This window comes from Rosa rugosa, chromosome 6 (assembly GCF_958449725.1).
Source record: "Rosa rugosa chromosome 6, drRosRugo1.1, whole genome shotgun sequence".
Taxonomy (NCBI): Eukaryota; Viridiplantae; Streptophyta; class Magnoliopsida; order Rosales; family Rosaceae; genus Rosa; species Rosa rugosa.
This window is the reverse complement of record NC_084825.1, coordinates 5,378,933-5,402,236: the sequence shown is the minus strand read 5'-3', so window position 1 is coordinate 5,402,236 and position 23,304 is coordinate 5,378,933. Positions and strand designations below refer to the sequence as shown.

Genomic DNA, 23,304 nt, shown 5'->3' with positions numbered 1-23,304 from the left:
GGCACTATTGGAAAAGTACTTGGCATTGTCTGTGATGATGCAGCGCGGAACACCATATCGTTGAATGATATTCCCTTTGATAAAGTCTACAACATTTTCTTTCTTTATTTCCCTAAGCGGCACCGCCTCTGCCCACTTTGAAAAGGAATCCGTAGCTGCTAGAATGTATGAGTGACCAGAGGAGGATTTTGGAGTTATTGGCCCAACAGCATCAAGTCCCCACACATCGAAGGGGTAGGAAGCAATTGTTGGATGCAACGGCTCTGGTGGTTGATGGATGAAGTTTGCATGAAACTGGCAAGCTTGACACCTTTGTGCATACTCCATGCAATCTTTAACCATGGTGGGCCAATAGTAACCCATCCTTTTTACTTGAAAATGGAGCTTAGGACCTGACTGGTGAGCTCCGCATACTCCTGAATGAGCTTCCTCCATAGCCTTAGCAGCTTCCTCTTTCCCCAGACATCTAAGGAGCAATCCATCGAATGATCGTCGATAAAGAGTCTCCTTGTAGTAGAAGAAGCGTGGTACTCTTCGTCTTATGTCCGAGCGTTGCTTTGGGTCATCAGAAAGCTTATTTCGCTTGAGGTAATCAACCAACGGGTATCTCCAGTCATCAACATCGATCAAGTAAACAGAGACAACATTGGAGTCTTCATGCCAAAGCTCAGAGATTGTCGGTACGACCCACCGTTGGCAGACTGGAAGGTGTATGACTTCATCTTCTGACAATGCCAAAGCCGCTGCTAAGTTGGCCAAAGCGTCTGCCACTTGATTTTCTTTTCTTGGCACATGCATTAGTGTGACAGCATCAAAACCCTTTAAGAGTTGCGTGGCAAGCTGAAAATATGGAACTAAATCCTCTTTCTTCACTTCATAGATAGTTAGTAATTGATCAACTACTAACTTCGAATCTCCATACACCTCTAGATTTGAGATTTTCATTTCAGCTGCGGCTTGTAGTCCCATAATTAGCGCTTGGTACTCAGCAACATTATTGGAACATAGTTTACTAAGAGTAAAGGCATAAGGCAATATTTGCTTTTCCGGAGAAATGAAGACCACACCAGCTCCTGCCCCATCTGCCCTAGAAGACCCATCAAAGAACATTTGCCAAGCAGGGAAAACCTCTGTGTTAAAGACCTTTTCATCTGGCAAGTCATCTGAAATCTCCCAATCCGCGGGGATAGGATGGTCTGCTAGGAAATCAGCTAATGCTTGTCCTTTAACCGCTTTGGCCGGTATGTAGATGATCTCATACTGATTGAGGAGTAGCGCCCATTTTGCCATTCTCCCTGTCAAGACTGGTTGCGACATAACAAACTTGACTGGGTCAGCTCGTGCCACTAGATGCACTGTGTACGCTTGCATGTAATGTCTTAACTTTTGGATGGCGAAGACGAGAGCGAGACAAATTTTCTCTATCGGTGGATAGTTCAATTCTGGCCCTATGAGAGTTCGACTCAAGTAATACAACGCTTTCTCCTTCCTTTCTTCATTTTCTTGGGCTAGGAGTGCTCCGAGTGATCGCTCTTGAGCAGCCATGTAGAGGATAAGCGGCTTCCCAAGGATGGGTGCACCTAACACTGGAGGGCTTGCCAAGTACTTCTTTATGCTTTCAAAGGCGTTATGGCAAGCTTCATCCCATACGAAAGGCACATCCTTCTTCAGCAGTCGACTAAAAGGCTGACAACGGCCTGCAAGGTTCGATATGAATCGTCTAATAAAGGCGAGTCGTCCTTGGAGACTTTTTAACTCGCGTAGATTTCTTGGCTCAGGCATGTCCTGAATGGCCTTAATCTTTGACTGGTCCACTTCAATGCCACGATGTTTCACAATGAATCCAAGAAACTTGCCTGAACTGACGCCAAAAGCACATTTGAGAGGATTCATCTTGAGTTGGTACTTGCGGAGTCTATCGAACACCCTTCTTAGGTCTTGTAAGTGATCTGTCCTCCTTTTTGACTTGACCACTAAATCGTCGACATAACATTCCACGTATCTGTGAAGCATGTCTCCGAAGATTTTCTGCATGGCACGTTGATATGTTGCACCAGCATTTTTCAACCCGAATGGCATAACTTTGTAGCAATAAATGCCTTTGGGAGTGCGGAATGCAGTAAGCTCTTCATCTTCTAAGGCCATCCTTATTTGATTGTATCCTGACGACCCATCCATGAATGATAAAGCTTCATGCCCTGTTGTTGCATCCACCTTGAGTTCAATGATGGGCAAAGGGAAGTCGTCTTTTGGACACGCGTCATTTAAGTCGCGAAAGTCCACACATACACGGAGTTGTCCGTTCTTCTTCTTGACAGGAACAATGTTTACAATCCACTTAGGATATTGAACCTCTCTGATGAAACCGGCAGCAATCAACTTATCAACTTCAGCTTCAATTTGAGGAAGAAGTTCTGTCCGAAAGCGTCGTTGGGTTTGCTTGATCGGTCGAGCCTCAGGTTTAACTGCGAGACGATGAACCGCTACCTTTGGGTCAAGGCCAGGCATTTCTTTGTACGTCCATGCAAAGACGTCTTTATATTCAAGCAGCAGATCATGGTATTCCTTTTCTTCTTCAGGACTCAAGGAAGCGCTCACGAAGACAGGTCTTGGATCCTCCTCAGTTCCTAAATTGAGCTCTTTAAGCTCATCGACAGTAGCTTGCCCCCCGTCTTCAGGTTCTGGAGGAGCTTCATCTACTTCATCCTCGGAATGATCATGGTCATCTTCTTCAAAAGCCTCTGCTTCTGCTATCGTGATATGATAGGCAAACTGAACAATCTCATCCTCGCTATTGCCATCAACATTACTCGTTCCAACTTGACCAGTGAGTACGATGGTGTGCTCCTTCACTTTGAGTTGTTCACTTGAGCTCACCTCTAACACAGAGCGTCGCTTCATGCGTGATGGGATGAGACTTCGGATCTCTTTGTCGTTTCCTTGGTCATCGATCATCTTTCTCTTTTGCTTTTGTTGCTCTTTGGGTGCTTGTATCCTCTCAAGTGCCGACTTTCGAGGGACTGACTCAGATTTCTTATTTCCTTCATCGGAAGATGACAACCTATTGAACACGGAAGCTCGAGTGGTCGTTTGGGTAATGCGGTTGAAAACTGAGACTCGGCTTGTTGACGTATCAACACGATCAAATACAGAAACTCGGGGCGCCAACTCATCAACTTGTTCAGGCACCGCAGCTTGAGAATTAGGACGAATACGATCAAGTGCAGAAACGCGAGAGGTAGATTTAGATTCCTGAGTCTCTTCTTCTATTACTTCGACACTAATGTGTTGAGTGCTTGCCTTTGCAACTTTTCTTCTTCCAAATATCTTGACTAGTTTGCCTGGTACAAAACCAAGACCTGCTTTAGTAGGGTCAGCTGCACATCCTTGCTCTCTCAACCTCCTTTGAGATTCATTAAGCTCATGCACCTTCTTACCAGGGATGACTTGATCACCTTCTTTGTTTGACGATCCGAAGTCATATCCAGCCTTTGCCAGCAACTTGTAAGCGTTAGGGTCAAATCCTTCCTTTGTCCTTTTGTCAGGAAGGGTACCATGTTCTGTCTTACCTTGAATCGGTTTGACAAATCCCTTTAGCGACTGCTTGGTAGGTGTTGCGTTGCTCAACTTTGTCAACGGTATGGTTGATGTTTCTTTTAGCAACTCTACGTCCTTCTCATCTAGTTTTCGCGGAGTTCTTGCTCATTTGCCTCCACAAAAGGAGATTCCCCTTCTTTTCGCCTATACCTTGGCACGTAACGAAGGACTGGAGCAGAGGAATTGACTTTGTTCTTTGCAGCTGTCACTTTAGTTTCTGACGAAACTTTATGTGGTTCCTCGTTGCAATTTCTTGCCATGCTGGGTTCCACTTCTTTATTACGCACTTCTACAGTCTTCCCTGTAGAGGGTACCCCAACTGGGAGAACTTCCCTTACTATTTCATCATCCATGTAAAACTTGGAATCCGCAAAGTAAGATTCAGCTTCCGTGAATGGTTTAGTATCACCTGCTACTGTTTTTACTCCGCCATCGTAGAACTTGAAGCATTGATGAAGAGTGGAGGGGACGACACCATTTTCGTGAACCCACGGTCGTCCTAACAATAAATTGTAGGAGGTCTTCGCATCGATCACGTGGAACAAAGTGTTCGACTTCAATTCTCCAATTGTCATGTCTACTCTGATCATGCTTATGGCTCTTTGCCCCCCTTGGTTGAAGCCTTGAATCATGAGACGGCTTCGAGACAACTCTTCCACATTAATGCCCAGCTGCTTCATAGTCGACCTAGGCATGATGTTTACAGCGGACCCTCCGTCTACAAGCATGCGGTTTAGCTTTTGATCTCGCACGTACCCTGTCACAAAGAGAGGTCTATTGTGCGGTTTAGAGCCTAACTGAAGGTCTTCATCCGCAAAGTGGATGGCGTCACAATCTGCAATACACGTGACGCATTCCTTCTGTTTCACCTTGTTAATCTCTACGGAGTTCTTGCCTATGTCGATCAACAACTGTACCAAAGCACATCTTGTCGATTTTGGCAATTGTAGTAGATCAGAGATGCTAAAGTGCAAGGGTAGGTCTTCTAGCTGCTTCAACACCTCGTTCTCTTCTGACTTTTGGCTCGCATTGACCGTGCTTGACTCAGCCTTGGCAGAATCCTTCGAACTAATTTCATAGCTTGTTGTCATGTGGGCAGCTCTCACCTTTTCTTCTTCGTCGCCTCTTTTGGGAAAGACTCTTGTTGGTGAAACCACACCATGGGGTTTTTGAAAGGAATGACTGCCCTTCCCTTTGACAAATCTCGTCCCACCTTTCTCGAGATGCTGACGACTTTCTTGTGATTGCTTGCATTTTGCTTGCGTGATAGGTAAATTTGGTGATGGGCTCTTGCGTGCCTTCCTTCGAGTGACAAGTATCCATCCCTCGTCATCGACAACTGAATCAACTTTAGGAGTAACAACAGGTGCGAGACTTGCTTTCTGGATTGGCTTCACTTTCTCTAACTTTGAATTCATGCATGGCCTCCTCGAGAGCTGATATGGTGCTTTCATTGGAAGAGAAGGCAACGGGGCAGGCTCGAATGAACCAAACACGATGGTAGTGCAGTTTACCTCAGCAACATCGTCGACATCTAGCTCAATCCTTCCTTGCTTGGCGAGATTCATTATTAAATCTTTCAGAACAAAGCATTTCTCCACTGGATGACTGACGAGCCGGTGGTACTTGCAGTATTTCGGATCCTTAACACGATGCATTTCCTCAGGCCGCTTGCATTCTGGGAGTTCTATCACCTTCTTCTCAAGTAAATCTTCCAACATGCCTGCCACGTCAGAATCTGGGAAGGGATATGTCTTTTGTTGCCATTCCTTCAACGAACGCTTTGTTCTGTCATAGGAGCGAGTTGGCTCTGCTTTCTTAACCTCCTTATCTCGTGTAGAGATTTTGATTGGGGCAATGTTGACGGCCATCGATTCTTTTGTAGATTTCCTCGGTGCCTTGTCAAACTTGCTTCCGAAGACCTTGTCTTTCCTTTGGTCAACAATCGACTCTTTCTTCCCTTTGTGGCTAGCTATACTCAACTCCATGTCGTGTGCTCGCGTAGCCAGCTCTTCAAACGTACGGGGCTTGATTCCCTGTAAAATATATAGCAAATCAAAGTGCATACCTTGGATGCACATTTCCACTGCAGATACTTCTGACAGTCGATCTTTACAATCGAGACTCAACGAACGCCACCTATTGATGTAATCAACTGCGCGTTCATCCTTCCATTGCTTGGCGCTAGTAAGTTCCATCATGCTCACTGTGCGTCTTGTGCTATAGAAACGATTCAGGAACTCACGCTCCATCTGATCCCAACTGTCGACTGACTCAGGTTCGAGATCCGTGTACCATTCAAAGGCATTGCCTTTTAACGAACGTACAAACTGCTTAACGAGATGACCTCCCTCCGTTCCAGCATTGTTGCAAGTCTCGACGAAATGAGCAATATGTTGTTTTGGATTGCCCTTCCCTTGAATTGCTGAAACTTGGGCGGCTGGTACCCATAGGGCATCCTCAGGCTATCCACCCTTTTTGTGTATGGCTTGGAATATGTGAGGGAATCACGAGAGGTACCTCCATATTGAGCTCTAATTGAGTTGTTGATCATGTCTTGCAGCTGTTGGACGGACAAAGAACCAAGTTGGCCATCACTGTCCTTGTCATCTGCCTTTGAAGTTTCTTCTTGTTTGTCTTTGTCATTCTTGAACGGGATCCTAGCAGAATCCTCTTCATTTTGCTTCTCGAGCCTGCTCCAAAGTTGAGCAATCTGCATATCTTTTTCTTCGACGGTATTGGTGAGCTTTTGAACCGCCTCCATCAGATTAGCTACCTGCTCTTCGAGCGTGGTTGCCCCAGTCATCATGACTTGCATTGCTGAGAGGTGAGACGCACTGTCTGACGGCATCCCAGAAGTGTCATTTCCTTCAGCATTAGGACTTCCATGGTATGATCCGGTGCTTGAGTGATCATCTGAGACAGGAGAGAACGACCGTTCCCTTGGTTTTATGTTTGGAGCTTGTCTCTCTTCACTTCGAGGGACATGCTTCCCCGCCCCTAGACTTTCTAGGGTGATGATTGGTTGGCGAGGCTTAGATGGCAAAGCCACAAATGTTGTAGGCTGAATCTTTGCCATGCTTCGAGTGATGTGACCAGATGAGCTGCTGCTCGATTTCGAGGTCGTTGTCTTGGATTTGTTCTTCGGGATGACTTGAATGTTCTTGGAAGCCATTGCTCGAACGGATTTGTTTGGAATCGTCTTACGGAGAAGGAGATGAGAGGCAAAGAAGGTCCCACTGGGCGTGCCAATTTGTAAACACGAAAATCTGAAAGCAAACAAGATACAGACACGTGTACAAAAATAATAATTTTATTAATTTAAGTGCGGGTTACAATCTTTGGTAATCCTCTGATTCAATCTCTGACGATGAATTTCGCTCAAGGGCTTGACGCTTGATCTTGAGTGGTATGATGATCACGAGAGTTGACACGTGACGAACGCTTTGACTTGAGGTTGGTGAGGAACCGGCTATTTGGCAGCTTGAGGGTTCTTCACACGTGCTTGGGAGGCTTCAGAGATTCTGAGAGTATTTTCTTCTCTATTTTGGCTGAAGTCCTTCTCTTGATTTGAGAAGGGGTATTTATAGTATCGGCGTCTCGATGACATAGCATTAATCACATTCCGTAATTGTGTAATTAAATCAATCAGTTTTAATTGATTGATTTAATTATCTTTTATTTAAGGAATATGTCAATCAATTTCGATTTGATTTAATGCCCGATTTCAATCAGAATTTAAATAATCTAATCTGATTGATATTTGAATTTAATACTTGATTTCAATCAGAATTAAATAATTTAATCTGATCGATATTTGTATTTAATACTTGATTTTCGTCAAGATCAATCAGTTTAATACGATTAATCCGCTTTAAATGCTTTACTCGAGCAACAATCAATCAACGATAATTTGAAGATGCTTCCACGTCATTCAATCAATGGATCACTTGTGTTTAGACATGTGTCATCCTCGAAGCTCACATAATTTTGATGACATATGAGCCACGTGTGTCTTTTGTAGGACCCATGTGCCAACTAAGCTTGTTTAGTCAAAATTTCAAACATTGACCGATTTATTTAATGAATTTTATTTTCATTAAATTTCTTGTGTCTACACACTTATCATAGACTATGTATTTGGCATATTTACCAAAATGCTGCAAAGAGATTGAGTCATGTGTTTCACGGATCACAACAATTTGCTCATGATTTTGGAAAGTGTGTATATGACTATGAGGATGAAGATGATTGGTTATTAGCATGGAATAATATGCTCGAGAAGCACAATTTGAAGGAGGATAAATGGTTAAAGAATTTGTTTGATGTGAGAGAAAAATGGGCATTGGTATACGGGCGACATACTTTTACTGCAGATATGATGAGTACACAACGTAGTGAGAGTATGAATAATATTTTGAAAAAATACTTGAAGCCTAGTTATGACCTGTTGTGCTTCTTTGAACACTATGAGAGAGTTTTGGCTGATCGAAGATATGAAGAATTAATTGCTGACTTTAAGATGATGCAAACTTCTCCTGTGTTATCTGCTAACGTAGAGATGTTGCAACATGCAGAGGAGGTGTATACCCCAGAAGCTTTTATACTCTTCCAGCAACAATACACAAGTATTGGTGATTATGTTGCTAATAAAGTTAGCAAGTCTGAGATGCAATATGAATACAAAGTATCTTATCGTGGTGTTGCTCGAGAGCATTTGGTAAAATTTGATGCTTCAATGCAAACAATAACTTGTAGTTGCATGAAGTTTAATTTTGTTGGGATTTTATGCCGTCATGCAATGAAAGTGTTGGATAGGAAGAATGTGAGAAGAATCCCTCCTACTTGCATATTAAATCGATGGAGTAAAGAAGCTAAGGCAAGGAGCATCACTAGTTATCATGGACCAAAGACTAATGAAAATCTGAAGCAGTCGATTGGAAAGCGATACAGCCATTTGTGTCGTAATTATCGTGAGATTGCATCCTTTGCCTCAGAACATGAGGAACTAACAAGGTATGCAAATGAATATGCCATTGAGTTGCTTAAAAATTTGGAAGAAAAGAAGAAGAAACTGTTGAAAGAAGATGCATGGGTGATTCAAACATCAGATGTTGGAGCTTTAGAAGGTGAAGTATCAAATGCACGTGGAGTTAAAAGAAAAGCTACTGTTGGATGACCACGCGGTCGTCATGGTAGATTTAAAGGTGTTCTTGAAGGGAAGAGTTGTAAAGCCACATCTAAAGCATCAACATCTCTAGCAAGTAAAGCCACAACAAAGAAACAACTATCCTTCCAGGTATTTATTTAAAAATTTCATGAACAAACTAAGCAAATTTATCTATTAGATTTGTAACTCATTACTGTTGAGATAATACAGGACTTTATTCCTACTAGTGACAATTGCGAGCAACAAGAAGTCAATGAATATGAAGTTCTAATGCTTGATTCAGCAACTCAAGTAAGAAATTATTTCTAATCGCAACTAATATTGGCATTTCGGTCTTATTGGGTTTCGTCTTCTTCTTCTTTTTTTATCCTTGTTAAGTGGGATATACTAGTTGGATAATTTTTTTCCTATATGCTTTTGATAGGAGTCCAATCTTAGTGCTGGTACCCAAGTATCAGTTTATGGCACAGGTCTAACTTTGCAGAACGACTTTTCTTTCACTCAAATGCTCCAGGTAAATTGCCTAATTCAGTTACTATTAATTATTTTTAATCTATTTCAATCACTTAGATATTTTGAACTATATTTTGTAGGAAATTTCAATGAATCATATTTGCTCTTCACAAAGCAATGAAGGAGGCAAAGAGCAGTCTGGAAGTTGAAGATATGTAGAAACTCACTGCTTTTTTTTTTGTTCAATATGTACCGGATTTTATTTGTAATTCCAAGATATCCATGGATTTGCTTTTGAATTGAGAAAGGAGAATCTTAAAGACCTATTACAGAATTGATAGTGGGGTCTGTACGAAACTACCATAGTATTGTGTTTGTACCATTTATATTGTGTTGGTGCCATTGATATTGGGTCGGAATGGATCAAGTGATCCATTCATAAAGTACCTAAGGTTGGCAAAAGGTATTTATTCTTGCTGTCAGTATTAGTGGTTATCAAAATATAATGATCTACTGCAAACTAATATTGGTGTATCCAAGTAGACAAACTGAAATTTCTTTCTAATGCTTCCAAAACTTTCAGTGTGCTTATAAACTCAATCTTACTAAACCACAACAAAAACTTCATAGAATTGTTGGTTTTGGTTATAGCAAACAACTTCTCAGTGACTTGACAAAATATTGGTAAGCTTCTTATTCGACAGTTCATATCTAAGATGATGAGCACTGCTAGATCCCTCATCATTTCTACATGTCTTGTTCTTTGACATACTGGTCTCCTCTGCTAGCTTTTCTGCCTATTTCTCTGTTTCAATACTTGATCAAAGCAAATGTATCTACCACATGCCAACTTGTTCATCGCCTCATACACACATGTGCTTCTGCCATTCTCATCACATTCATGGTTGCTAGCACGCCACTTTGATACATCTCTTGGGCTCCAGCATAATAATACATTCACAAGAAAGTGATTTGAATTTGGTTCAAGTCTATTAAAACAAAAGGGTGTTGGTGAATAATGAAAAAAATTAGTCTATTGTCATCCATCAATGAAAAAATGGCCGGTATAAGAGCTCGAAATAATGATTACCTTTTGGGAGAATTTTGGAACTTTTTTATCTGTGCAGAGTAACTCATTGCTCCAGCAGTCATGGTTAAAAGAATCATGATCAAACTAGCTTCTTTACTGAGAGCATTCATATTCCAAGTTTCCAACTCCAGACAGCACCAAAATTAAAAGATCGTTTAAAAGAAACATATACAAAGAGCTAAGCTATAGCACTGTTCTGCCACTACGTTCTATACTCAATGGTTTCGATCATATAGCTATATATGTATAATCAACAAAACCATATTCAATTGACCAAACATATCAAAAAAAAAAAAAGATGAATTAATCGAAACCATATGTTGATATAAGCAAATATCAAAACTCAATCATGAATTCATCGAACCATATAAATTGATCAAAACCATATGCTGATATTAATATTACCTCCTGTCCAAGCGTCTGTTCGTCAGAGATGGTATCCATAGGTGGAGCTCAATCAGTATGGATTGACCTAGCGACGTCTCAGTTTCAAGACTTTCTCTGTTCTTCGTCCTCGCCAAAAAAACCATATGGATTTGGGAACGGCGTTAACTAACGTCGTTCCTAATTGAGTTAGAACTCATTTTTTATTTTTTATTATTTATTTTATTAATAGTTAAGTTAGAGTTTTATTTTTTTCCACTCAAAAGATATGTGGCTATTTCTGATTGGTAGGTTGGGAGAGAGGTGAACCTGCAGGTTCACACAGGGGGTGAACCCAAGAATTGTTCTTAAGAAAACTCGCAGAGATCGATTCAAAACTCAAACATCAAAGACCCAGTTATAATCTTTCATGTGGGAATTGTTTTTTTTTTTTTTTTTTCTAATATATATTTTGATATGGGTATCAAGGTTACAGAGAGCCAGATTGCTATAACAACTCCATCTATTCATTTTCTAAATTAATTTGGTATTTTGTTTAATTGTGAATTTATTTAATATAAGTTTTCTTAATTCTTAAAAAAAAACATGAAATTTATTTTATATCCAACAAGGAAATCCATGTCAACATTTAAATTGATGATATGGCATGTGCCATGTCATTTGGTAAGTAATTTTGGTACAAAGTTTTGGGATCCCTAGCACTACTTATTCTAATTTTAGTCTCTAGGTAGTTAATTCCGTTATAGAACTTTACAAAGAAATAAAATTGACGGTTCTGAAATCAGAGTTACAGTTCAAAAAGTACTAATAGGTGTCAAGTGCACAAGGAGCCAGAGCGATTCTAAGGCAAAAGGAAATTCCAGGCCAACCCCAAAAGTAGCTCATTTCAGGCACAAAAAACTCAACAACAGCTTCAGCTCGCTGACATGGTTAGGATGATATATTGGTAATGTCAAGCCAATATATGTACAAAATGTCCTGAAAATGGCATAAAACAAACATTGTCATTAGAAGAGGTGGACTTGTAATATGTTTATTTATTGTTACCTAGTTTTGCAGCATTCTATAAATTAATGAAAGATAAAAACAGTAAGAAGATAGTTATGCACCTTCGCACTTTCCAAGTTTGGAAGTACCACAAGATTCACACTTTCCAAACTCAAGAGGAAGGCCAAGGCTTGGAAAGCATGTCCTATGCTGAGGGAGTTGTGACTGAATAAAATATAGAGAAACAATCAATATCACACCAAGAAAACAAAATAATAATTAAACTGGGACCAAAGCAATGAACTTAGAGAAAGATTATACATCTGGTAAATCATTGATTCGATAAGTAGTTTATAGCCATTTTAGGCTCTCCTGCCCTATAATCATCTTCTTTCTCTTCATCATAACCTTAAGCATGCCTAAAGAAACTTTACTATTCTCTCTATTAGAACCTAAAGATCGATGTCGGTGAATGTAGAACTTGGGATGAAGACTGAATCAGAGTCTTGGTCATTTTTATAGGAGAAGATAGAGGCTGTTTTGAGAGAAAACAACGGCTGAGTTCCAGAAACTCCATGGGCAACAAAACAATGGGCTGATTCTGGGGGTAAAACAGTGGCTGAAATTTTTCCCATTATGATTTTCCCCTCTATACTTATTGTATTTTTCCATTTTCTCCTGGGAAAATTCAATGTCTATGCCAAAAGAGAGGTTTATGTTATAAAAGGCAACTTCTTTATTTCCTGACTATAACAATTATATTGTATTTTCAAAAAACAATGGTAACATTCATGCATCATAAATTAACTATGCTCCCCTTTAAAAAAAAAAAATTAACTATGCTAATTTCTTGACAACAAAAGTTATAATAATGAGCAAAAATATTTTATAGCTATAGCGAATGCATATGATTTTGTTATAAAAATAAATTCCAAACAAGCACAACCATTTGTTTTTTTTTTCTTCTTCTTTGAATGTGTATGAACACTACAAACACAAAATAACCCCAATCTACAATGGACAAGGAGAGCGACCAACTAGTACTAAGGCTATGTTTGTGAGCTTTTAAAATGGGTAAAAGTGCTTCCAAACTATGTGCGTTTGGCAAAAGAAGTTATAAATAATTTTTAAGTTATAAAATCGTATTTTTGGTGGTGTTTTAACGACATTAAGCATTGCTTCCTAAAAGCATTTGGACATATTTTAAATATCCATGCGTGTTTATAACAAAGCTGCTTTAGGCAAAAACACTTTTGAGAGAAATAGTCTTAAAAAAGTCTAAATCTAATAACAAGATACTTTCAAAGGTTTGAAGACCACATCCACAATTAATAATAATATGGATTTCTTCTTTGAATAAGCATAACATGATCTCCGCTAAAAGCAAAAATCTAATTAGGAAAAAGCATTTATCTTTATCGAAAGAAACTTAATATAATAAAGTGCAATTACAAACTTACCGCAATCTCAATACCTATTACAACCAATGACAAGAGACTGATATGTCAACCGACCAAAACATTCAGCAATAACTGGGACAAGTGACCAAATCTAGGCACCCACTGAAATCTATGATGATAACCTTAACTTGAAAAAGCATGGACTTATTTGAGATCTTATTAAACATATCCAAGCTAGAAACCACTAAAAACTTCACATAAATAATAATTATAATTTGAAAAGAAACCACCATCGCGGATGGAGAAAACTATGTTGAAAAGGGCTTTTAGACAAAAACAATGATAACTTCAAGCAAAATCATGATTAACAAGTGTGCAAAAAAAAAAAAAACCAGATAATGATTGACAAGTTATTGGTTCATGATATTATACCTCTGGTAAATCATTGATTCAATAATGCAGAACCACAGTTGGGCTCTTTAGTAATAGGATTGTCTTCCTCTACCTCGTGTCCTTCATATGTGTCTAAAGATTTCATCACTCTTGTCATGAAACAAAATGTATCTAGTAGAGAGAGAATATTTGATGATAGAAGATTGGTGTACAATTCAATTACGCAAGCTTAAAGAATCTTCATAACCCAATGGGGAAGATTAAGAAAATGTGGTTTTGGAAAATACATTTTCTTTATTTGTTGTATGAAAAGATTGGGCAATTGACAAAAAAGTAAGCAATAACTGAGACATATGATGACAATAGAAAACTATTGGGTGAGCTATCCAGGATCTTCTGATCACATCACGTAGATCGATATTAAAACTCATGGCCTTGAGCGGATAAAAAAACTAGGTCTTATTGATGATGTACCAACTACCCAAATCTAGGCACACACTGGAATCATTGATGACAACCTTAACTCAAAACATAATAGACTTATTTGAGATTTGATCACACATCTAAAAACTAGAAACAACTAAAAACTTCAAACAAACAATAACTATAAATTGAGAAGTGACCATTCTTGATAGACAAAACTATGTCGAATTTTTTTTTAAAAATAAAATAATGACAACTTGAAGCAAAATCAAGATTAACAAGTGCATAAAAAAAAATTATACTTGACAAGTTATTGATTGGTAATATTATACATGTGGTAAATCATTGATTCAATGATGCAGAACCACAATGGGGCTCATCAGTAAGAGGATCGTCTTCCTCTACACCATGTCCTTTAAGTGTGTTAAAAGGTTTCATCACTCCTTCATGAATTAGAACCATATCCAATAAAGAGAGAATAATATTTGATTGCAGAAGATTGATGTACAATTCAATTAAGCAATCTTAAGGAAATCTTCATAACCTAATGGAGAAGATGAAGAAAATTCGGTTTTGGAAAATACATGGTTTTTATTTGCCGTCTGAATGGTTGATAGAGATTCACGCATTTAAATCAAATATCTATGGTTTGTGAGAAAACAATGGGCTCAGAATATAACGTGTAGACCCTAGTTACATAAAGAGAAAAAGAAACTCTCTCAAAGCGAATCCCTAACAAAAACTAGGTTTTTTTCCGATTCCATCTCATTGCTCGTCCAACGGCTCCCGCTCGTGGCAAGCCTCCGGCTTCGTCGCTGTGTGGTGAGTGAGCCGGACGGGAATGTCTTGAGGCTATTGCTTAGTTGGTCTGGAGAGGTGTCGCCGCTTGATACTCCGGCAGGTTTGTTGGGGCAGCGGAGTTCTGATTTGAAGCTTTCGATGCGCGGCGGTGGTGATGTACAGAAATGGAGCTTTGGCAGTTGATGGTCGTGGCAGCGTGGTCATGGCGTTGATGGCCATGGCGGCGTGGTGCTGGCATCGTAGGCGTGGCAATGGTCAAGGCGGCGTGGTGCAGGCGACGTGGTCGTGGCGATGATCATGGCGACATGATGCAGGCGACATGGTCGTGGCCGCAGGGTGCCGGCGACGTGGGGCGACGTGATGCAGGCGACATGGTCTTGGCGATGTTCGTGGCCGCAAGGTGCCGGCGACGTGGTCTTGGCGCTGATGGTCGTGGCGGCGTGCTCGACCAGCGACAGGGAGGCCTGCTGTACGTGCTGCAAGAGCGTGAAAGAGGGGGAGAATGGGACCAGGTGCTCATCAACTTGCTGGGCTTTGGGTTGTGACTTCTCTTTAGGTTGCTCTTTGGGCTTTCTATTGTGCTAGGGTTTTGCTCTCAGCCCATTGCTATGTTTTTAGTTTAGTCTAATTACAATAAAGATCCTTGTATTAGGAACACTCTATGTACTTTGCCTACAGAATGATCGGTGATTCTACACATCTAGGTGTAAAGTTTCTTTGGTGTACCGCAATTGAGCGCATTGACACTGGGAACTTTCTCTGCTATTAATCTTAGTTTAGAATTATGTTATTCTGCTAGGCTCCTGCAAAAGGAACGGAATTGTTTCAAGTGTAATGGCACCTGTTCCCCTGGTGGGAACTATGTATTGGGCCATTCTAGCCTGTGTTTGCTATGAATGAAATCTTTACTTTCAAAAAAAAAAAAAAAAAAAGGGCTCAAAATCAAATTTGTTTAAGTGTTCGATTCAATAAAGGGTTCACATTTTTAGAAAGAAAGAAAAAATCTATTTGGTATTCGTTTTGTGACACGCTTAAAGTAGCACGCAATTTAACCCTGTAAAATGTCATCGTTAGTATATGGTAAATAGGGATCGTTCTATCTGGGGATTGAGGGTACACCTGTAATTGTGTAAACAAATAAATAATTAAAATAATAAAGTATTATTTACAAAAATAATATAAAGAATATAAATATATACAAGTAAATACAAATAAATACAACACAAACACAATGTCTAAACAAAAACTAATTCTAACACGAAACTAACTAGGAAAACTCACATGAACTAACTTAAAAGCTAAACAAGGTTAACGTATTCTTTTAAGGTATTTTCATATTATATTTGAAATATTTACATGTACGAAAAACTAAAAACGTAAACTTATATACAAGAACACATATCATGAAATCAAAGAAAGGTTTTAGGGGGGGGGGGCGGCTTTGGAATGAAAATTTCAGAAAACAAAAACAAAAGAAAATGTTGAAGATGAATGGAATCATGAACGGAAACTTTTGGTAACAATTCATCCACTACAATTCAAGATCAATTTGTTACATGCATCCTTAATCCTTTACTAATGCCATGAAAAGTTATCAACCAAGAAACAAAGTTAAAAGCAAACAAGCACCTAACCAATATATTTCAAAAACAGGTTTCACACTATCAAAGCTAATGCCATGAAAAGTTATCAACCAAGAAACAAAGTTAAAAGCAAACAAGCACCTAACCAATATATTTCAAAAACAGGTTTCACACTATCAAAGCAATCATGCAAACTCAAGTTTCAAATCATTAAGTTCATGTGAAAGTTTGGTTAATAATTATGCAAATCCAAGTACACAAAGCATGTCAATTCAATGCATAAACAATCTGATTTCAACTTATGTCCTAAGCCTTTACTACTTATTTGAATTAGGATTACAAAGCATAAACCTAATTACTAGCTCCAATTACATGCAATCACTCTATGTTTCGAACCAAAGAACAAAAACATGTAAACGTTTTCTTTAAAACAAAATTAGATTATCTTTTCATATAAATGAAGCACACAAAGATCAAAAACACATAAAATAATATTACATTGAAAAGAGCATCAAAATTGTTCCAAAAATAAGATTATGAACTCATAATTTCAGTTTACACAAAGAAAATAAAAAGCAGAATTTTCTATCTACAATTACACATAACCGTGAAGATATGATGATAAGATGGTATGAACAACCCTTGATTACGTCCCAAAGATCCAAAGCAGCTCCAAGGTGGTTGATACGCTCAAAGCAAGCGCATAATTTAACCCTGAAAAGATCGTTAGTAGTATAAGCAAATAGGGATCGTTCTATTCCGGGGATTGAGGGTACACCTGTCATTGTCAAACAATTAAACAATTAAAATTAAAACAAAGTATAATATTCACAAATGTATTCACAAAATATAAACATTTTACACGAAAAGGGGGGATTTTGTTTTTGGTTTTTTCGAAAATGAAACTAAGTTAACAAAAACAATTAAAATGAAAAAACATAAAAATACGAATGGAATGAAGGAACAAAGATCAAAACCGAAACTTATGATTAAAATTGATTCAAACCCTAATATTGTTCATCTAAGTCATGAGAAAGGAGTTGATCATGTGAAACATTCGAAAGCAAATGAATTCCCATTTTTTACTTTTCAATGCTAATTAACCTAAGCGAAAGCACCTAGATTAATCCTATCAAACATGCAATCAAACCCTAGAAAGCTAGTCAATCATGTCATGTTTAACGCATTACACATAGAGAAAGGCTATCAACTCAAGTGTACAACTTAGTATGGAAAAGTCCACCTAATTGCAATTCTCTTTAATTAAATTCGATCTTTGTACAAAACCTTTACTACTTTGATTCAAGTTTACACAAAACGAAAAGTCGATTTCATGTTCTTAAACCTAGCACCATTCATATCGAAACCTTAAGTGTTTGCAACCACATAAGATTAAAATACAAAAGTTATCTATAACGCAAATTTAATTAAACAAACCCACATAAGCAACTCTCGAATCACAATATATGAATCTGAAAATTCTCAATTAATCATAAAAATTCCAGAAATAATACTTTGTTCAAACATATATGTCAACTAGTTCATAACCAACGAAATTCAAAGCAAAGGTTACAAAGGAGAATAGGATTACACCGTGGATGAAGATGAGATGGATGATTCACGTTGTGGATTCTTGAAACTCGAAAGCAAGCTTCAAGGATGGCTATGGATGGAAGTGCTCACGGCTTCTCTTCTTCTTCTTTGGCCTTGCTTGAACTCGTGGAGATGACTAAACTTGAAACTAGAGGATGGAAAGGAAAATGGAAAGGAAATGGAGAGACAAAGAAAATGGAATGGATGAAGGAATGTCCTTTCTTCTTTGTTGTAGCCTCTATTTATAGGCTACCAAGCAAAACTATTTGGATTTAAACAAATGATGATATGTTAGGTTTGAGCATTTAAACATTAATGGAATTTATTAGGTTTGAATATTTAAACACTAATGGAATTTGTTAGGTTTGAATATTTAAACACTAATGGAATTTGTTAGGTTTGAGTCACTTTCTACTCATTTTTCCTTCAATTAATTCTCCACCAAGACTTCAGATTTTGCCCGTGACTTCTTCATATGAAATGATCCATCATGAGTGTAGATCATTCTGTAAAATTTTCAGAATTTATCTCCATGTGTTTGGGCCGGAATTTCTGCTGGACTCCTTACAGGTCCAGTTTTCCAGTTTTGCTTCTGCAGAAAATTGGGCTGACTGTTTGAAGGCCTTCCACTTCTTTTTGGCTCTTGCACTCTTCATAAGAAATGTTTCTTAGGATGTCTAGAATGGATCTGGAAGGTTTCAGCTCATTTGAAGTTCATTTGGTCAGGTGGTCGCTCCTTCTTCCTTGCTTGGATTGGTTTCTCCTAGCCGGAGTAGGAAAATGTGTAAAGTTGACCTTTTTAGTGCATTTCCATTTTTCTCCATCATTTTATGGACCTAACACTTATTTCATCATCATCTACTCCAATGTACCTAAAAATAAAAATTGAATTAAAAATCGATTCGTTAAGGAATTAACTAAGCAAAATGTGAGGAATTAACTATTAAAATACCACATTAAAATGCTCCTATCAAATTCCCCCACACTTAGCTTTTGCTAGTCCCTTAGCAAAATCAAAAACTAACAAACCAAAAAGACTATGACACAAAACAAAGAAACCAACGAAAAAATTGACTAAGTATGGAAACAAAAACACAAAGACTCAAAGAAACCAAAAACGTAAAACACAAAGCAAAACACAAAGAAAAAAAAAAAAAAAAAAAAAAAAAAAAAAAAAAAAAAAACGTCACACATAAAAGAGTAAATTCAAAGACAAAGACCATGATGTTGACATCACAAAGACCTCTATTGCCCTTTAACATATTGTCTCAGAAATCTCATACTTTCAAGACACCAAGATTAGCACTTAACCAAGAATCACATCATCAAGATATTCAAGAGGTAATTACAAAATATTATCCACATATAAGCATGTAAGACTTGGGAGTAAACAATGGTGGTGAGTGGAGCTCAACATATTTCAAACAAGTCATGATTCAAACCTCACATGGATATATCACTCTTTCTTCTCTAAGATTCAAGGCTCATGCTTAAAAGCTTATAATCACTCAATTATATGTGAGAGAAAATATTTTGAGGCAATCAAATAGCTCACATATATAAGAAACAAAAAGCACTTTGTGAATATAATTTTTTTTTTTTTTTTAAAAGATCTCATGAAAGATATCAACTACTTGCACGAATGGACCCAAGCCATATGTTCAACTCTTGTAACTCATCTCCACATCAAAGGCTGTCCCATCTTAAGGATCAAGAAGGTCTTCTCAAAGGTTGTAATGGGGCTAAGGCTCAAGGTTTTAAGAAATGAAAGGGTAAGGAATTTTAACAAAGTATCCTAAAAACCTAGCAGAGCTCATGTTGATGTAGAGAGACTTCTAGAAATCCACCAAGGCATAACGTCATACTCATGAGGCTTTATAAAAGGGCTTAATGTCTTCATCTTCATTCTAAACTCCCTTTGATTCTAGTGAATTGGACAAAGACCAAATTTTTCGATAGTGGGCCTTCAATTCAAAACAATCTCCAAACTCACCAAGTATGGGGGACTAAAATCCATAAACATTCTTTTTTTTTTATATTTTTTTATTTTTATTTTTTTTAATTTTTTTATGGACAAGTCTACCCCCACACTTGAATTTTCACCTCTTCTTAATCCTTGTCACCATCATGTAGTAAGTCTCAAAAGATAGCTCCACTAAGTTTTTAGAACAAAGGGTAGGATTATAACTATACTAAGGTTCAGGGGTTAAGGATTTTTAGGGTGATGAAAGAAAAGGCTTAATGTAGGCTCAAAGGGGTTTATCTAAGGGGGTCCCACGACGGGCACAAATAGGGACACAGGCTTATTTGGCAATGGTGGTAGTTCCTAGGTGCCTCTATCCTTTCCAGAATCAGGGCCATGTATTGACAAAACGTCTTAACAAGCACAAGAGCGAATTCTAGCATTCTCTAGTCCATTAAACTCAATCTATGGCATGTAATCAATCAAGATGAAAGAATAATGAGATCAACAGAATCATCGCCAAGAAAATAAGAGTATAATTCATTTTTTTTTTTCATTAATCACTCAACAAAGAAAGGGCACATGGCTCAAATTCTCACAAGGGTTATTATGAATCATAACTTATCATCCACATGTTCATATTCTGTACCAAAGTTATGCATGCACCATATCTACTACACATTCATATGCTTTTCATAAATCATAATTAACCAAAGAATATCATCAAATATTATCCCAATCTTGTGATCCTCTTTTAGCCTTAATTTCAGAGATATAAGCTCATCCTAGACAGTTAAAAGGGCATCCTATGACTCAAAAATAAAAACAAAGGACTAAGACTCAATAAATAAAATCAACGAAATTTTTTTAATTTTTGACATTTTTCGATTTTTTTGTATTTTCCAATATATCTGACTCAAAATAAAAGACTCAAATATAAATCCCTTCCCCCACACTTAAATATTGCATTGTCCTCAATGTAATCAATCATAAGCATGCAATGAAACAAATAAGCATAGATAGAAGACATTTATGAAAATAAATCCTAAAATAAAAACAAAAGAGAAAAAAATAAAAAATAAAAAGAGATAGGGAAAGAGAAAGCAAATCTGTGTAGGTAGACTCCTTCACAGCTACTTCTGAATTGGGTTGCCTCCCAAGCAGCGCTTGAGTTTAACGTCTTTCAGCCAGACAGAATAGAAATTAGAAAGTTAGTAACTATAATTAACTAAGAAATACAAAATATACAATTTGGGAGATATTTTTTTTTTTATTTTTTTTATTATTATTTTTTTTATTTATTTATTTTTGTTTTTTTTTTTTTTTGTAAAAAGCTGAATTTAATAAGACTGAATGAATGCATTTTATTTTATTATTTTATTATTTTTTATTTTTTATTTTTTTTATTTTTTATTTATTATTATTATTATTTTTTTTTTTTAAAATATAGGACTCAAAATGAAAGACAAAAATATTTATAGGATTCAAAATGAAAGACAAAAATATAAATCCCTTCCCCCACACTTAAATATTGCATTATCCTCAATGTAATCAATTAAAAGCATGCAATGAAATAAGTAAGCATATAGGGATGGAATTTACGAAAATAACTACTAAAACAAAAAGAAAATGGAGGAGTAAAAGGGGAAGAGAAAGCAAATCTGATTATATTCTGAATTGGGTTGCCTCCCAAGCAGCGCTTGTATTTTACGTCTTGCAGCCAGACGGTACCTACATTAAATAAAGTTAGTAACTTAATATTAACAAAGAAATACAAAAAAAAAAAAAAAATAATAAACAAGTAACTATGAATTACAAACTACAAGTATAATTAACAAGTATTTTGTACATAAGACACAAGTTAAGTACACAAGTGAGTATAAAACGTAAAAAGTATTTTTACAAGTATAAAGTGTGAAACAACAAAATAATTTACACGTAAAGAGTATGCACAAGTATTTCTTTTGTTATAAACATTATTGATATCAAATCTAATTCCAAGCGGTAAATCAAGTGGACGTGCGGCCCAAGTATAGTCGTCTAGACACAAAGTCCCTCCTACATCCGTTGGGCAACCTTACTGAAATGGCCAGGTAGGGGAGGGTGAACACGAGAGGAAAAATCCATTTTGGCATGAGCTAAGCCCATTTATAAGCACTTCTGGATTCAAAAACCCGTCATGAACGTTGTCCCCTTCCTAGACACCATCTCACATAGGATATTCTTACTAGGATGTAAAAGGTCCTAAGTGTGTTAGACAGTTCAATGAATGTTAATAAAGGCCGCCCTCAACCATAAGGGACCTGAACTAGGTACCAATAAGGGGTTTAGGCCAATATTAATAAACACGACTTCACCTATTCCTTCTTTAATTTACAACTCACAATTAAACTCGTATTCAACAATAAAAAAAAACAACCTAGTTAATTTAAACTAAGTATCAAACAGTTTATATACAACAATTATAAACAAAAACAAGTGATTTTTCAATTCCCCGGCAACGGCGCCAAAAATTGATACGCTCAAAGCAAGCGCATAATTTAACCCTGAAAAGATCGTTAGTAGTATAAGCAAATAGGGATCGTTCTATTCCGGGGATTGAGGGTACACCTGTCATTGTCAAACAATTAAACAATTAAAATTAAAACAAAGTATAATATTCACAAATGTATTCACAAAATATAAACATTTTACACGAAAAGGGGGGATTTTGTTTTTGGTTTTTTCGAAAATGAAACTAAGTTAACAAAAACAATTAAAATGAAAAAACATAAAAATACGAATGGAATGAAGGAACAAAGATCAAAACCGAAACTTATGATTAAAATTGATTCAAACCCTAATATTGTTCATCTAAGTCATGAGAAAGGAGTTGATCATGTGAAACATTCGAAAGCAAATGAATTCCCATTTTTTACTTTTCAATGCTAATTAACCTAAGCGAAAGCACCTAGATTAATCCTATCAAACATGCAATCAAACCCTAGAAAGCTAGTCAATCATGTCATGTTTAACGCATTACACATAGAGAAAGGCTATCAACTCAAGTGTACAACTTAGTATGGAAAAGTCCACCTAATTGCAATTCTCTTTAATTAAATTCGATCTTTGTACAAAACCTTTACTACTTTGATTCAAGTTTACACAAAACGAAAAGTCGATTTCATGTTCTTAAACCTAGCACCATTCATATCGAAACCTTAAGTGTTTGCAACCACATAAGATTAAAATACAAAAGTTATCTATAACGCAAATTTAATTAAACAAACCCACATAAGCAACTCTCGAATCACAATATATGAATCTGAAAATTCTCAATTAATCATAAAAATTCCAGAAATAATACTTTGTTCAAACATATATGTCAACTAGTTCATAACCAACGAAATTCAAAGCAAAGGTTACAAAGGAGAATAGGATTACACCGTGGATGAAGATGAGATGGATGATTCACGTTGTGGATTCTT

At 37.2% G+C, this 23,304-nt stretch overlaps 1 protein-coding gene and 1 long non-coding RNA gene across 2 annotated transcripts; one reads left to right on the top strand and one right to left on the bottom strand.

Moving 5' to 3' along the window:
- Window positions 1-7,870: 7,870 nt before the first annotated feature.
- LOC133716116 (protein FAR1-RELATED SEQUENCE 5-like) lies at window positions 7,871-9,429 on the top strand. The gene is made up of 4 exons (XM_062142851.1): window positions 7,871-8,767; window positions 8,978-9,058; window positions 9,192-9,281; window positions 9,361-9,429. Exons 1-4 carry the CDS (start codon window positions 7,871-7,873, stop codon window positions 9,427-9,429), a joined length of 1,137 nt encoding a protein of 378 aa, XP_061998835.1.
- A 1,924-nt stretch (window positions 9,430-11,353) lies between these two features.
- LOC133714154 (uncharacterized) lies at window positions 11,354-12,149 on the bottom strand. The gene is made up of 3 exons (XR_009848480.1): window positions 12,003-12,149; window positions 11,804-11,906; window positions 11,354-11,672 (listed from the first exon to the last, which is right to left on the bottom strand). It is a non-coding gene; the product is annotated as an uncharacterized LOC133714154 (long non-coding RNA).
- Window positions 12,150-23,304: the final 11,155 nt, after the last annotated feature.

Coding starts and splice junctions, on each gene's coding strand:
- LOC133716116 (XM_062142851.1), top strand. CDS start 7,871: ATGCTCGAGAAGCACAATTTGAAGGAGGATAAATGGTTAAAGAATTTG. Junction 8,768..8,977: donor GAGTTAAAAGAAAAGCTACT/GTTGGATGACCA, acceptor GAGATAATACAG/GACTTTATTCCTACTAGTGA. Junction 9,282..9,360: donor CTTTCACTCAAATGCTCCAG/GTAAATTGCCTA, acceptor TATATTTTGTAG/GAAATTTCAATGAATCATAT.